The sequence below is a fragment of the Nicrophorus vespilloides genome, unplaced genomic scaffold, assembly GCF_001412225.1.
Source record: "Nicrophorus vespilloides isolate i.1.1-1 unplaced genomic scaffold, Nicve_v1.0, whole genome shotgun sequence".
NCBI classification, from domain to species: Eukaryota; Metazoa; Arthropoda; class Insecta; order Coleoptera; family Silphidae; genus Nicrophorus; species Nicrophorus vespilloides.
In genome coordinates, this window is record NW_017096641.1 from 65,671 (window position 1) to 83,000 (window position 17,330).

General features: G+C 40.3%; 1 protein-coding gene across 3 annotated transcripts in view; it reads right to left on the minus strand.

Moving 5' to 3' along the window:
* Positions 1-333: 333 nt before the first annotated feature.
* Positions 334-17,330, minus strand: part of LOC108557678 (trithorax group protein osa) — a 33,859-nt gene continuing 16,862 nt past the window's right edge. Inside the window, exons 1-11 of one of the 3 annotated variants that reach the window (XM_017914294.1) lie at positions 10,172-10,735; positions 7,991-8,120; positions 6,519-7,415; positions 6,287-6,453; positions 6,082-6,126; positions 5,727-5,915; positions 5,294-5,669; positions 4,420-5,024; positions 4,208-4,361; positions 2,521-4,136; positions 336-2,408 (exon numbers count right to left, since the gene is read on the minus strand). In XM_017914294.1, coding sequence (XP_017769783.1) covers positions 1,638-2,408; positions 2,521-4,136; positions 4,208-4,361; positions 4,420-5,024; positions 5,294-5,669; positions 5,727-5,915; positions 6,082-6,126; positions 6,287-6,453; positions 6,519-7,415; positions 7,991-8,051 — 4,881 coding nt within the window. In that variant the 5' untranslated portion in view covers positions 8,052-8,120; positions 10,172-10,735 and the 3' untranslated portion in view covers positions 336-1,637. Of the gene's footprint in view, positions 2,409-2,520; positions 4,137-4,207; positions 4,362-4,419; positions 5,025-5,293; positions 5,670-5,726; positions 5,916-6,081; positions 6,127-6,286; positions 6,454-6,518; positions 7,416-7,990; positions 8,121-10,171; positions 10,736-17,330 lie in introns of those variants that run through there. The other 2 variants (XM_017914293.1, XM_017914292.1) reach the window with 2 other exon arrangements.

Below are 17,330 nucleotides of genomic sequence, written 5' to 3' on the forward strand. Positions count from 1 at the left end.
TGAACTGTGCTTGACAATTAAATATTAAAAAAAAATGGTGTTTATTAAATATCTTGGGTTGTGGACTTACCTTTGAAGGGATCTTTTATTTTGGGTAAATTATGTGATAAGTTACATAAGAAGTTACATAAAATAAAAAAAAGTAGATAGCTTTTAAAAAGTTGTTCGTGTATATTACAATAAAAATTAAAAATTAGTGGTATTTAGCCTAGGTAATACATTTTCTGGAATAGTTAAATATTATATAAATTAAAAAATAATAATAATTAAAAATAATATATATATATTCATATATATACGTTTTTAGCGAAGACAACAAAAAAACAGGTTTGTTTCGTTCTGCTGGACCTATTTTCTTTATATATATATATTAATATATTGATATATCTAAGAATGGGAAGTAAGTAAAAGATCTGAATTTATTTAGCATTTACTTAACTTACATAATGCAATCATACATAAGATGGATTATACCTACAGCCAGAAAAATATCACCACATATTTTAAACTACACTTGAGTCTAGAGATTTGACTGCATATCTACTTATATTCTGCTCTCGCATAAAAAGAGTCCTCATCAAACAATTTTTACGTTGATTTTTCGTCAAATTTTATTTTCATCAATAATACCTAAGTGGGGTGTATAAAACATTTCTAATCGTACATAGAAAATTAAAACTTGTATAAAAAACACCATTTTTTTTTTCGGTACTTCCTTTGTACATTTATTTAATCAATTTGAGACATATATAAAGCATTCGCACAGTTAATACCAAACATGAAAAGAAAAAAATCGTAGAACTGAGATGATGCGCATCAGAAAAGAAATAAAATTAAAAAAATATCATTTGAACGAAATTGGATTTTTTTTGCTTCGAATATAATTAATCATAATAATAGTAACATATTAGATAAATTTCTCCTTGTTTTTCATTTTTGCTGTTTTTGATGATGAAGGGGCGTGTGTGAGTGTGTATTGTGTGTTCCTTTTTCGTATGTGTATGTGTTTTTCGTGTAAAAAAAAAGAACGAAGATAGAGGGCGGGGGGTGTTGTTGTTTCAAGAACAGAAAAATCTGAAATTTATGAAATGAAATTAGAGTAACCAAACAGATAATACACAAGACCTTCGTTTTAAATCCCGTCTTCTGGTGGCGTCTAGTTGACAAATATACAGTATGCGGAATACAGTAAAGAAGTAACTAGATGCCATCAAATATTTTCAGTCTTGTGGTTACGAGAGTTGGGAGGAACTTAAAATAAAAATCTTAAATGTAAGTATATTACATATCAGTTAGTATGGTCAGGCCGAGGGTCCTTACTTTAGCCACCACCACTACTGCCACAGAAAAATTAAAATAAAAAATAATTAAAAAAAATATGTATATAATAATAGAAATGCCGCGACACAAGTTCACCAGCCACATCTCCCACTTGATGTTTTTTTCTTTCTTAATTTCTCCGTTTATATATACTTTTTCTTATATATATATATAATGTATATATATAATAAAACTCCTCTTGCACACTTGTAAAATATTGGTAAAAGTCTGCAATCGCGCTATACAGGAAAAGGTTCTGTACACCAGAGTCAGTCAATTAATCTGTACAGTAAATTATAAACTTCTACAAGGAAAGATTAGCTATGGGATATTTTATAGAGCACTTTAGAGAGTAGCAGCGCCACTTGTTGATCTAAGATTTGGCTCATGACCAGAGCTAGCAGTCGAGACTCTTGTTGTACAAGCAGAGGCCTATTCTCGGGATGTTCTGCGAGGAATACTAGGGTGGAAGCGGCGCGTCTTAACATATCTAAACTTGTACCCATCGAGTCTGGATTGTCACGCAACGCACCAATTCCGTGCTGATTGGCGACACCGAGAGCACTTTGCTCTGCCTGCTCAATGAATGCGACCAATAGCGAGACGCACGGCTGCTGCATCGCAACAACACGGGCCATGCTGCTGTCGGCAGCGGCCATGTAATGCAGCAGGTTTATCGAGAACTCCCGCAGCACTTGATCTTCGGACCGGCACAAATGCTTTGTCAGTACTGTACACAACCTCTCCAGCCTCGAGAACGGCGGCGTCGCTATTACTAAATCCACATTACTATTTGTAACACACAGTTTGCAAAGTGCTTCCAACGCTAATCGCTGCGGTGACAGAAGCGACGAAGGTCCTGCCGACGGGAACGGATCCTGACCCTGCGCCGATGGGCAGATTGCCCAGTGAAGAAGTCCATCAAGCAACGGTCGGGCAATCTCTTCCGGATACTGATCTAGGTCAATTTGTCCCGCGATGTTTGCAGTCGACACAAGTACATTCTCCCTGATTTGCAATAGAAATTCCCACCACCATTCGCCCTCGCCCTGCAGGCTGCTGCACGAATCCGCAAAATCTGCGTCCTCCTGAAACAAAACCACCTACTCTTAAAATTCCATCAATCATTGCATATAACAAACATGGACACGCACATAGTTGTGCCGTATCCATGTGGTTTTCGAAAAAAGCGATACGAACCTCCCGATCATAATTCCTCGTCTTCAGCGTCCGCGCGGGATGCTCGTGATGTAGCAGCAGCAACTTGCCGACAAGACCCAGGAAACTGGAACTCTTCGCAAACTCGCCCTCGTTCCCGGGGACAAAGGTCAGACTCCTCAGGATGTTCGATATACACACGCACCGTTTCCCGACGCAATCCTGGCTCTCGGTGAGTAGAACCAGACTTGCCTCATCCCTTGTGTAAGCTTCGTCCTCGTAATCAGACATGCGTTTCCGTTTTAATGTGCCCGCTACGTCGCGCACTTTATTTTTGGAATCATCATCATCTCTACACTCACCATCGTCACCATTCAGATCTACGTCACTCGGAGCTCTTTGCTGCTCACGACAGTTCACATTTTCACTCACTTGCACCGTCGTCTTGGCAGTTTCAGTCGTGTTCTTTTCTTTCAAGTCCAAAACAAGCAAGTCATTCTCTTCCGGCGTATCCTTTTTAATTCGAGATATCACATCACTTAATGTTTTTGTCCTACGTTTTTTGTCACTAGGTTTGATTGCCGAAATCACTTCGGGCGGGGGAGATTTGCAGGGCTCAGATTTAATCACCGTTCCGCTGCCGTCTTCCTTCTCGGTTTCCTCGTCCTCATCCTCTTCTTCTTGATCCTCATTCTCTTCCTTCACTTGACATTTCTTGTCATCTAACATCCTATTGAACGGAATGCGTCCGAACTCCGCTTGGAAGGTCGGCAAGATGTGATCAGCCGTTAGATGCCAGGGATCGGTGACTATTTCTGCTAAAATATTAATACCAGCTGCATCGCCCCGCGTATCCCAATCTTTGTGGTGATCGTGTATAAAAATGTCATCATGCTTTTCAATAAGTTTCACTTGATAGCCTTTTCGCGTCAAAAATGTAAAATTATTGGTTTTGCTCAAAACCACCGTTCTAGTATCAGGGTTTATCGGAACATCAACTGCACCCAAGTCGTACTCAACCTGGTCAACCTTCCTCTCTGCTGGACATGGTCCATCAAACATATCCGACAGGCTCTTACGAAAATGTTCTAGCAGGAGATCGATTAGTCCGGGCCACTGATTTAAACTGAAGTATGCTATCGCAGTGTCGTCAAACAGCAGCACGTTTAGCATGTCCAAAGCAAAACAACTTTCCGCCAATAGACCAGATCGCAAACACATAATAATTCTCCAGGCGTCTACAGGCCCAATGTCTGCTCTACACAACCTCTTCCTGCGATAAAGCACAGGTACAGTCGCCTCTACACTATCCGGAGGAAAAGTAATCTCTCGTTTTGGCAATTGGCCTGGAGCATAACAACCAGTGTTCGGTACTGGCAGTTGCGGCCCTTTGGCGCCCTGCGGTGGCATTATATTGAACGGTTTTCCTGGTCGCGGTCCTCCGAGCGGTGGTCGCAATGGTGAGCTTTGACCAACACCCGGCGTCGGTATTGCTGACCACTGTTGACCCGGTTGGGATCCTGGCTGATACCCCTGATTCCCTCCTAAAGGATAACGCTCCCATCCTGGTCCAGGAGGACGCGTGTTCTGATTCCACTGTTGTCCTGCAGCGGGCGTGTACTGTCCTCCTCGATACTGAGTGTTGTTCGGCCAGCCGCCTGCAATGAAAAAAAAATAAATAAAATTTTAAGTTACATTCAATAGACCAGTAGTTATTCGTGAAACTTACTGTAAATCTGAGGCCTTTGTTGTCCGCAGAATGGTTGATAACCTTGTTGCTCTTTTGCGAAATCAGGATGTCTTCGTGGACCACCGTGCTGCGGCGGCGGCATATTTTTGTTCGGGGTTGGACCTCCCGAGTAATTTGCAGGAGTTGAACCAGGCTACAAATAGAATCATTAGTTCCATTATATATGTAGCTCGCTATTATAGAAAACATACTTGTTCTGGTCTGTAATATTCCTGCTGTGAGGGATAAGGCGCGCTTCCACCAGGCGATTGTGAATTCGGTCCACCTGGACCAGGGGTACCTGGAGTACCAGTATAAGCAGGTCTAGGTGTGTATCCACCACCAGGTCCCGGAGCGCCACTGGTGCTGCTGCTGCTGCTACCAACATTGTATCTGTAAGGATCCTGCGTAGTTCCCTGCGGAGTAGTAGTGCTCGATTGCGGGGTATTATTGGGACTGGCAGGTGGTGCACTTGAATCTCCGGAATAAGGAGTATATACTGGTCTGGTCGGAGGATATCCCTGTCCTCCAGGATATGGGGAATACTGGTCAGGCGGCGCTCCGGGTCCAGGTCCAGGAGCGGAATACTGGTTATAAGTACCAGCAGTTTGCCCGCTATATGACTGTCCTTGTGGTCGTGGTGATGTACCAGAAGTATAAGGTTGATGTGGTCCACCCGGAAACGAACCTCCTCTTGGCGGAGGACTAGGAGATACGTCATCGAATGGATTCGACACATTAACATTATCCGAAGCCCCGCCTGCAGGGCCAGGACCACCGGGTGTAGCATTTCCTAAGTGGTTGCTACCTGCAGTTCCTTTAAGAAAAATAACGAACAACCGTAAGATATAACACAAAGCAATTTAAGAAGCTACATGGCAATACCATTGGACGTTGCATCTAATTCAATCATTTAATTTAATAATACAAATCGAAACTACACGAACTAAGTGGATAAAATATAGACGAAATGTAAATTCGACATTTTTTTGTGATTTTGCTCAACTAAAAGCAAAGAAAAAGTAATCTTTTTTCTTCGTTTTTTTTTGTATGATCGTGAATCGCACGGTGTATTTTGATATTTACCTCCGTGTGGTGAAGGCGCGTTTGCTTGTGACGATGGTCTATGTGGTGGAGTATTATAATCAGGATTTCCTCCTGGTGGATAGGCGTAGGGACCATAACCGTCCATGGATGCACCACCAGAACCGGGTGCAGGGAACGAATCCTGCGAGTTTGATGAACCCGGGGAAGGAACAGAAGCTGCCTTGGCACTCTTCTTCTTTGAAGACGCTTCTACTTGATTTATGATCGGCTGAGGATCAATGCCACCACGGTCAAAATGACATTCAAACGCCAACAAATTTTTCGTGTAGTGTTTTCGTAACGTGTATGCGGCGCTAGATGAGGCACCGATACCTAACATTCCTGCAATATCTTTCCACGTTTTATTTTTCGTCACCTGCAAGTTATAATGAACATAAATGAAATGCAATGACAGGTGGTAACATCAACTTACCTCCATAAAGCCTCCCCTATCTTTAACGTAAACATATAGACGGAAAAGATCAAGGGGATTCTTTGAAATAGTTGGGCACGTTGTGATGGGCGTTCTTCTCTCTTCCATGAATGCTAGAAGCTTATCGAGCCAAGTTCTCCTATCTGGACTATCATCCATATCATACAGTTTACTCAAGCTGTCCGTTTTCTGTAAAGCAATAATCTGGTAAGTTCTTAAGTCCTAGACTACTTTGCGTAAGCTATGGTTATGAGAAGCGGTAATCTGTTTTCTTTTGTTATGATTATGCAGACATGCTATGGTGCAAGCAATAATATTATAAAATAACGACAATTAAATATATATGCATATAAACCTTTGAACGGTATGTTTCCTGAGGTGGCACATGGCTGTTAAATACCTGTAAATACCACTAATTGTTAGCAAAAAGTAATATACAAAATAAACTTATAGTAATCATAATAAGTTCTTCTTTTGCAGGATAATATTAAACAGCTCCGCAGTTACTCATTGGGTACAAATGAATAGAAAATATTTCATATCAAATGGACAACACTTACTGGACTTGCTGGAGTTCTGGGCCAACTTGGGCTGCTAAGATCGCCATATTCTTCGTGCATGGAGTTCATACTAGCAGCCCCTGGCGAAGGCACGGTGCTTTGGGGCGTTGTCGGGTGACTATAATTATGACGTTTTGGTGTCGTACACTGTGGATCTTCACCTGATGCTAAATAATACAAAATAATCATATAAAATAAAAGTACCGACTGGATTGTTGATTTTGAGTTTTACCTGCAGATGCATTCGAAAGTGTAGATTGCTGGGATCCCTCATCGATTTGTGTACCATCCGGACCGGTGGTAACAACGGACGTTACGGAGCCTCCGGCGGCGGACGTAACATGCGTGGCTAAACTTCCGGCTGCAGTTGTGGTGATGCCATTGTCCATCATTTCGGAAACCATTGGATGATGGGAATTAGGGGTAGAGCTGGGCGGTGGCATGGGACCGTCGTGGGGATGGTTATTTGGTAAATGTGGGCTAGTGGCCGGCGGCATATTGGGAGGACCCATGCTGGGCGGCGGACCCATGCCACTGTGATGGTGTCCCGAGGGCGGCGGACCCATGTGGTAGTTTTGTGGGGGACTTTGACTGGGTGGCATCGGTGTCTGAGAATTGCCAAAACCCAAAACCTTTTGTTGTAAATGCTGCTTGAGGTAGAGAGGCGGTCTCGTTGGACCTGGTGATGGGGAGTTGGGGCTCGGCGGCGGTCCGTTGCCCTTACCCGGTATGTGGTTACCCGAACTGACGGTGGGACCGCCGGGCCAAGTCTGTTGGTAAGGTGGGAACTGGGAGTTGCCCATATGGTTCGGCCCTGTTCTGTTAGGATACTGTTGCGGAGGCATACTATTGTTCGGCGGCGCTTGCGACGACGGTTGTCCATAGCCTTGGTTCGGGTACTGCGGCCTCGCGGGATAATTTCCTTGCTGGTATTGCGGATTCGCTTGGTACAAAGGCATCTGCTGGCCGGCCGAAGGCACCATCCCCGGATGTCCCTTGTAGCCGTGCATATGGGGCGGCGGGTAACTGCCTTGCGTAGCCATCGCCGGTGAATGGCTCATCCTTGTTGATCCACTGCCATCGGATTGACCACTCGAAGGACGCGGAGGCATCGGAATGTTTTGCTGACCTGCAAACCAAATCGAAGTGTTACATTTCTGTCTCCAAAACCAACTATTATACGCGTAATCCATTGCTAATTGCCGAGGACACTATAATGAAGACACTTCAGAATCCGCCAACAAATTACCAGGATTGCCGATTCGAAACTGAACCAAGTTTCCGATTGCAATTGAATTTATGCTCACGTGTAAGGTGTACATTTGCGTCAGAGGGATGGTTGTTACATACAACTGCGTGGATGGCAGTGTTGCATCATCATATATATATATGGGGGTGTAAGAATAGGCACAAAGCAGACGTGATGACTGGATAACTCTGGAATTGGCAGCGCCCGGGGACGGGGTAGGTAGGGGATACTGGGGGTTTGTTGGGGTTGGGGCGGTGTTTGGGTGGCTTGGTTAGGGTAAAATCTGGAATGTTCGTAGTAAAATGTAGGTCAATGTTGAGGAGACCCCCATTTTATCGAACATCCGCGAGAGTAGTAGTAGTACTCAATGAATCCACCACGTGGTAACGAATGCAGTTTGGAACACGTGAGAAGTCCAGCAATTAACAAAAGTTAACTTGTTTTTGTTTACTTACCGACTGCTGGAGACATGGACCTGGAACCCGTCGAACCCGTAGGGGAAGGCGTCGGCCTCATCCCCTGCGAATTCGGTGTTCCGGGTGCAGGTCCTCCCGAACTATCATTGCTATTCCCACCACTTAAATCCTGCAACAAACAAAAATAAAACGTTTTAAAACGAGGAACAAAACAATAAAAGTTAATTATCGAATAATAGCCATAAACACAAATTCATTATTCAAACTCTGCAGCCATACACACTATGTAAATATAAACTGTAAATACCAAAATCAAATAATTCTACCATCAAACAATAAACGAAAAGGAGAAAAACAGCATAACTTTTTTCTTTCCGTTGTTGTCCTTAGTTCTATTTTATGTGAACATGTGATTTACAACAAAATCAGTTCATGCTGATATTAGTTGACCTTTGTTGCGATTAGAAACAAATTTCGTGAGGCGCGAAATTGATATTGCAAGCAAGTCGGAGGCGGAATAAGACGACTTCCATTCAGTTGCCCGTAGGGCCGTAACGTGTGAGAATTTTAACGACGGAATCAATTTGGAAAATATTTCAATTACGGCGAAGTGATTTCCCCGCCAATTTACGAAATCGCCGGCAATTTAAAAGACCAAGCCAAGCGCCATTAAAAATCCATTCCGGGTGATAGGACGGATGAGGACGGTCGCGCTGTGCGTTTTGGCTCTGATTGCTGACGACCTGCCGCTTTCTAATTGCCGGATAACAACTGCTTCCGAGAATTATCCAGAAGAATAAGTTTATCCTTACGTTCTTAGGAATCACATCAATCTTTGATGGTTTGATGGTTAAAGTCTGCCTTCTAAGAATTTTCTAATGACTTAACTGTTTGCGAGTGTTCGCCATATTTCTTGGATGAACGTCTCCATAGTTTATACTGTAAAGCAGCAAAATTAAAATAATTGATTTTTGCTTTGTTTTAAGTTATTACAGGTTTCCTTAATGCATGTTATAACTTACATAATAAAATGCATTTATAAAGAAATAAAATATCTGCATTAGAAATAGTACAGTAAATATAATTTTATCACTTAAACAAACTCTTTATCGGTTGTAGTAAAATTACATTTGTGGCGTTTTGATTAGATAAAACGCACGTTAGTAATTGATCCATGAATTGACCAAACGTGATATTCCATTTGCAGATTTACATTTTGCAACAAAGAAGTAAACAACATTTCTACAACAATCTTAGATTTGGAAAATGAAAAAATACATACATTTATTAGATATTATATGTATAATGAAGTATGAACAATTGTTCAATGCTTTATAGACAATAATGAAGTCTTGCAGCATAAAAGTACGCTGAACACATTGGATAAAATGGAACAAACATTTTTTTTTATTTAAGTGATTCTATTTTGCGAAAGCGTACTGGAACAATGAAATAATCATTTTCACATGGTAGAAGGGGAGCGGCCATGAATGAAGCCAACAACTGCATTTGCTGCAGCGTGCAGATAGATGGTAAATGGGATGTGTGTTAGTACTGTACCAACGAACACAACATAATAAAATTGAGATTGCGTTTGGAATGCGAATAGAATTGTATGGAGCAGCAGCATCTGATTCACATGGGGGAAGCCAAAGAGATGCGCGCGTATATATGTGTGTAACATTCCAAATGTAGAAAACAGGTTACCCATATTCTGAAATTTAAATGGGCAACAAAGGAGAAAAGAAGACTTAAAAAATGCATGTGTGTACACACACACACACGCGGAACAAAACTAAACTGGGACAAGGACGGTCATGGCGAGGGATGCCAATGTAAATTCTCCTCCAATTAAACCTAACTGTACCGAAAACAAAAATAAAAAGGATGCAGACAAAAGAGAGAAGAACCTAATTTTGCATGCGAACGTGAAAGAAAGAACCATGAACTTGGTCGAGCGAACGCAAATGAATAGAACGAAGAAAGTAAACAGCGCTGCAGTCCCCAAACATTTTTTTTGTAAGGACAAACAAGGTTTTTGAGCTCAGCTCCATTGTTGTCAAACTTAACGGAACGCACGTGACGTCACCCCGGTGGCGGCACAGGAGGAGAAAATGATAAATAATCGAAAATGCGAAACATCATCATTATATACAACAACAACAACGATGCATCCCCTCATGGATGGTAGGTGTTTCGTTCTATGGTATTTACACGTACCGGTCGAAGCGTATTCCATATACTTTAGTGTAGGCCTGGCAGGTATGAGCTGAAGCGTTGGCGGGATTGTAATAAACACACTTAGTTCGAGGGATGTATACCATGTACTATAAACTAGAAAGTTGTATCCTTTCTGCACTTGGGGTTGCTGGACGATAGTATCACTGTAGAATCCAAGAACTGCCGGTGGAGCGCTCGAAACAGCATTTAAATTTTTGAACTTTTGAACATATCCATCTGCATGCGTGTGTACATCAAAACTACAACAACATCCGTGGATGGGTTACGCGAACTGCTGTGGGATATCGGCCACTTGTTTATTTATTTTGTTGCTTGTCCTCTCTCTTCTATAGGTGTATCTGCTTGCTGGTATTTGATGTTTCTCTCGGACGAGCGGCAACGCACTGGATTATACGTGTGCAACGGTTAATTCGAACACGAGACATGGGACTAGACCGCCATCGCAGCGCACAGCCTGCCAACCGGTGGACGAGGACGGAACCACGTGCGAGAGAAGGACGAACGCGTATACCATTGGAGCAATGAACATGCAACTAGAAACTGGCTGCTTGGTTGCTTGCTAGCTAGCTAGCAAGGGACCGCGGGGTTCCTCCATTCGCCCGACCGCACCTATCTAACCAACATGCGCAGTTGCCAAACCGTACCAGCGCGCCATCAACCATCGAACAACACGAGGAGGAGAGGAGAAAAAGGCATACTACGCGCGCCAAGCCGGAGAACGCACTCCACTCTACAAACCAGGGGACCATCCCAAATACCCAACCATGCCTTCTGCCCCTAACCATGAACACGCACAGCTAGATTTCCACGTACCATCGAAGACAAAACAACAACAAAAATATATCCGAACCGTTCTCCTAGGCGACTTTCCACGAACACAACTCAAACTGACAACCACGCGTACCCTTTTCAATAATTCACGTTCCGAAAATAAAAAGAACCACACTGTATATACGTATACATATATTACGCATGCATATATTCGTCCCGCCAAATAAACAATAAAGAAACGTTCGAGGACTGCTGGCCCGAACATGCATCATAAACGACAACAATAAAAAATCATTATAAATTCAGCTTTCAACGTTAATGATATTTTACAACCTTCTATGTCTAAATTTCTAATGTCATTTTATAACGTAATAAACAACAACTTTGGTAAAGTTTTACATTACAAAATGTTAAATTATATGAGTATAGCTTAATTACTTCCAAAAAAATAAACTTACTCACTCATTTCATCTACTTAAGTTAATTTATTCTTAAGTAATTCATATTTTGTAATATTATTTCTATATTGCAATTCAATTATGACGAATTTTAACCAGGTTTTTAACTTGGTAAACTAAATAAATAAAACATTGACTCTATTAGGGAATAACGATTTCATAATTAATTCAATTATTGTCATTAAGCTAAATTTGATTTTGATATATAATTAATTAAAAATTGATCATTAACAGCACTTTACTATTTTCAATAGTTTTCTAGCATCCTAACCAAACTTAATGAATATACAAATAATTAAATGAAATGCACACTCACTGTAAATGTAAGTCATCGAAAGCTATAAACGTAAAACTGGTAATTGCAACGTAAAGTTTGAACGCAATATCGATATTGGTCAGTAAATATGAATTGGAGAATACAAATAGAAGTGCAGTTTAGCACTTGAGCGATTGATTTAGGGTGCAACCGATTGTATAAATATTTCATTCCTAAACTATTTTCAATCATTCAATAATATAACTACTATGGCGTAATGTCTTTCACTGTTCGATAATTAATTCCTTCGCATTTGCAAGCTCGAGAGCTTCACTACTTAATTATATATACCAGTGCAGAAAAAAACTATATAAAAGACGAAGAACCGTTTTACAGTCCTCTATTTATTTGCAAATTGAAAAATCAACAGTGGCTACTGCTTTCACAGGGCACTCTGAAAATACACTTATTTAGTAAATTAACTAGACTAGCTTTGTTTACATAGCGTAGGAGCAGTGCTATGAACATTATAAAAAAAATATGTATGTTTGTACTGAGAAAACTAATGTATTTTTAGTGAGATCATCAAATATACATTTAAAAGAAATTTTTATGATGTGACCGTATTTTTCTTCTTCAAAACATATACCAAATTTAATTAAAGACATAAATTCAATAAACAATTTAAAATATGCAAAAATAAAACAAAAACTGACGTAAATATCCTTTGTTGTCGTTGAAATTCGCTTGCAATAAGTTGAATAAAAACATAGAACGGAACAATGAAGCATTGCTTCTGTAAACAGTAAATAAAGTTTAAGCCTAGTAAATATAAAGGTAACTATAAAAATATTTGTTCGTTTTTTGCAACAAACACGGAGTATAATCATCTAGGTGATATTAAAGCCTCTTAGGACTGGTCCACCAGACTCCTATAGAAATGTAACAACTAATCTAATGCAGATGTGAAAATGACAAAAATTAAATCCCCGTGAATTATTAGGGACTCTAGAACAATGTTACCAGAACCGAATGCAAACTATTGTCTCTAATTAAATCTCATAACAATTATCCCGTAGCTTACTTTACGTATATGCAACGCAGTGCTTACTATAACTGAAATAACTTATGAATAACGTTTCTTTTCTTTGAGCTAATGATGTCATTATTGACTAATATTAGAGCTATTTGAAATAAGTACGTTTGTGGTGTTTTTGTTTTGAGAGATTGGAAATGTGCATGTGCTTAAAACGATTTACTAGTTTCGCGAGGTTTATTATGCAATAAAAAAGGCTGTTTTCTATCAAATGCGACACAATGGAAATAAGCTTTTCGATATCAACGAGTTCATGTTGCCAATTTCGAGATTGTTTGTAAATGTTTATAAATATTTGTACACATGTGCATAATATGCAAAAAGAAAAGGTTGCTTTTTCCAGTTCGTAATAAAAACATTGAAATAATCAATACTAGTTGATTTAACGGATATTTGTATTTCATGACACGTTACCAGTAAGTATAAAAATAATGACACATGGAAATATCGGAACTGTTATTGTGATGTAACAGAATACGAATTGTAGAAGTGATTTGTACAAACGATACAAAATGTGTACGGTAGCTAAATATATACATAAAAAATTGTGTAAAGCTTTAGACATTAAAACACTAAAAGCAACATTTACAAAAATAGCAATATTGATGGAAATACCGAATCGAATTTGATTCGTGATCAAATCTTGAATTGATGCATGTCGAAAACAAAGTCTGCGAATTTCAACGAAAACGCCGTTTAAATGCAGCTGGACGCCAATCAATCTGTCGCGTAAGCATAATAAATGTCATGGATTGATTTTAATGGTTTTTCGTGAAACGATTATTACTTCAACCGCGGATTGGATTCTCCGATAAAATACGTGCAGGACGCAGCTTTCCGAGAGAGGAGGTATTCGTTAATAAATCGTGGAATTACTACATAAAACAACGAGGGCGTAGTAAAAATAGTATATCAAACATGTGTATGTGTTAAAGGGGAGAAAATACTTCATCTGCAATATATATATATAAACACACATATATATATATATATGGAAGATGAAAGATTCATTCATAAACACAGCAGGTGATCGATGCCAGTTTGCGTCGGAGTGAGTGTGAAAAGGTTTTTATCAGAAGTTACTACGTAACAACACAAAACAAACGGAGGAATAAAAAAAAACCTGCTTCGAGGTTGGGCTCGGATGCGAAAAGAGCAGGAAGAGATTAACATTAGGGTAGGTCCTAATTTACTTCCCGGTTCCTGAATTGCCGTTTTCCCTTTCTCGCTCTCTCACATAAACACGTACACGCGTGCACCCTCCTAACCCACCCACCCACAACATTCTGCATATAAACCTCTGGGCTGTAGAGGAAATGGGAGAGGAATCCTGGCAGCATGTGGACTTCCTTTTTGGAGTGGCAAAGTGACGAGGAGGGAAACAAGTTAGTAAATCAAGAGAGAGAGAACTTGAATGGAATACACAATAACCCAACATAATTGGCAGCAGAACTGTAGTAAGGTCACAAGCACACATTCACAAACCACATATACACACATGTATGAATCTGTGTATGCTCAAACAACAGCTGTTACGTCACGTCGTGTTTTAGTGTATATCAAAGAGAGAAAATTACAATTATAAACTTGCTAATCGATACAAGTTCGCGCGGATGCGAAAGGGAAATTCCGAAACAGCTGATTGAACCTCAACCTATCCACCAAACTCATATTTATTCATCGCGCTCATATATATATATATATCTATACATACATTTATATTTTGATTTATATGTACACACCATTGCAAACCTCTTTTTGCATGTTGGATCTTTCATTAAATATTAACCGTGTTGTGTTTGCTCTCCGCACAGTCTCTTCATTTATTGTGTTCATTTCCTCTTGTCGGAATAAAAACATTGAAAAATAAAAGTGCAACTCGAAATCGAAAGTTGTAGTCGGCGAGGAAGGAGAGAAAGCGCTTTTCAAGTATAAATCAAGATGACTTACACAGTAGCCTCCATCTCCATGCTCTCCTCGTTCTCGGAGATTTTCACCCCGCTTCACATGTTCTATCCACCATCCATTGTGTCTCACAGTTTTCCAACTTTTTTTTTGTTCGTCTATTCTTGTTGTTGTAGTTGTTGACAGAATCGCCTGGCAAGATCTCTTTGAAGATCCGAAATCAAGTGCAATAACAACAGCGTAGTAGCTTTGTGAGTTAACAAACAAACGAAGAGCAAAAGTAATTGGGTAGGTTGATATCCATGGATGTAGCAAACACGTCCCGATTAAAAATACTCATTTTAAAGGTAGGAAGGAAATAGCAATCCTTAAAAAGTTTTTCAAGTTTTATTTTATATTTATTTTTGAAAAAAATATATTTTGTAACGCCACCTAACGACGAACATTAGACATACATATAGCTTGGCTTACAGTATGGAATCGATATTTTATATCATTGTTGACTATTGTTATATAACTAAGCTACTTAAGTAATTGTCAAAATTGACTTTATTTTCGTAGCACGTACAGCATTTGAAGGCGGCGTTGAGTATAAAAAGTATCTTTAGTTGAATTGAAATAAAAGTAATTCGCAAATAGATAAATTGATATTTTGAGAATAAAAGTTAGATGCACTAAGATGTTATCCTTTTGAAGTTATAGTTACGATGTTATAACCTGAAATCGAGCGGGTTGAAGGGAGATGCGATAGGGTAGAGGCACGTGACTGCGATAGGGAGAGGGCCGCTACGAAATCAATTTTTCCCCTTGAGCGTTTTGTGCAAGGTTTCTAATTTTGCTAAATTGTTGAACGTAACGAAATTAGTGGAGGAGACGCAATCGCCCTCGTTTCCATCACACTGATGGAAGGAAGGACGAAAATGCAAATCCGATTTCAACAGCAGAAAAAAAAAACAACCGGCCCTAGTGTTCACCCCCTAAGCTAGTTGCATCATCTCTCGTGAACTTGAATTCGCATTGCGCTTCGTAAAACGGGGTTCGGATTTCACATACATATATATACAACCAAACAACCCCCGACACGACGACCCACCACCACCACCCCCAAACCAACCAAACGCACAACGTGACGGTTTTAAGGTCAGGGTTATGCAGAGCTTTCACGGGATGGAGGTTTGGTTACGCTTTCGCTTCTGTTTGCACACGTTGTTGTATTATATCTTCTTTTTGCGTGCATGTGCGTCGTTTTTCTCTGTTTTGTCTGTGTCTGTTCTGCTATGCTATGCTCCCCCAGACATACCTACAACTGACAGGATCCCCACTAATTGACGTTCTCGTTTCGCGCGATTATTAGAATTCGAACTCGTGTAACGAATTCAATGCAATGCCTGGTACAACGCACCGGCATTTTATAGGGTATACAGGGGGCGGCTTTATGGTCAATAAAAAGAAAATTTAGAATAAATTTATCATTCAAAAACAGACAAAGGCCTGAGAATGATAAATGGCAGGGCATAGAAATATAGGAGAGAATGTCCAGGCAAACAAACAAGGCGTGCAATGGTGTGGATAGATAGAGACAGAGATGGAGGAGGAGTGAGAGGGAAAGAGAGAGAGTGCAACCCAGGCTAAATGCAGTGCAGTGTACTGTAGCAGGCGACGTTGCCAGAGCTCCAAGTCCAATCAATAACGAGCGGCACTCGACTATCCCCCCAACCTTAAACCCGGCAACGTGGCGCTACTTTGGAGCCACTCCGCTCTACGAGAAAGCCGCAAAACAACGCGAACCCATCCAATATATACCTCCATATATATGTATATGTAGTATATATCCCCCAATGATATTATACCGAATTACGTTTATCAATTTGACGAACGACAAACGTTGCAATCTCGAAGATTAACGACAATAAAACGCGACCTGGAAAGCTCCCCATTTCATGAGCAAAAACAAGTAGACCCCTATTGAAAACCCACCCCCTCACCCTATTGTCGACGAGAACTTGGCCTTTTATATAAAAGTTACTCCGAATGCACGAAACTATTTTACGCTGCAAACAAGGGAAAGTTATTTAAAACCACCCGTCGCATCCCACACCCCGAGCCACCCCTTCTCACACCATTTGCAAAACGCTATTTAGTTTACAACCTGTTGTGCCATTCACATCGAACGTTCAAAGAACAAACATAAAAAACATAAAATTCGAGGTGCTGGCATTCGTAACGCAATTTCGATATTTCACGTGCAAAATTTGTTTATTTGCCACTGGAAAATTGTATGTCGCCCAACCTACATCCAATTAAAACTCCTCTTCCGTTAAAGTCGCATTGGTTCGCATTTTTCATGTACTTTGTTTTAATTTTGATTCTTGCCTTCTTGTTCTTTCAATTTAAATAATGGACGGCAAAGTTAAATTAACAAAGTTATCTGGAGGACGGCGAGATTAAGTGGATGTGTGTGTGGCTATATGCTATACGCTATATGTACGAGCGGTAAAGTGTTTCGTTTGGCTGGATGGAAACGTAGATTGAATGAATACAGCGCGTTTCAACTTTGAACGCTAATCTCTGTACGTACTTAACAAGGCATCAGAGGCCGGGCGTGTGCCGCGACCAATTTAACAAACCGGTCAATTACATCACAAACATCCA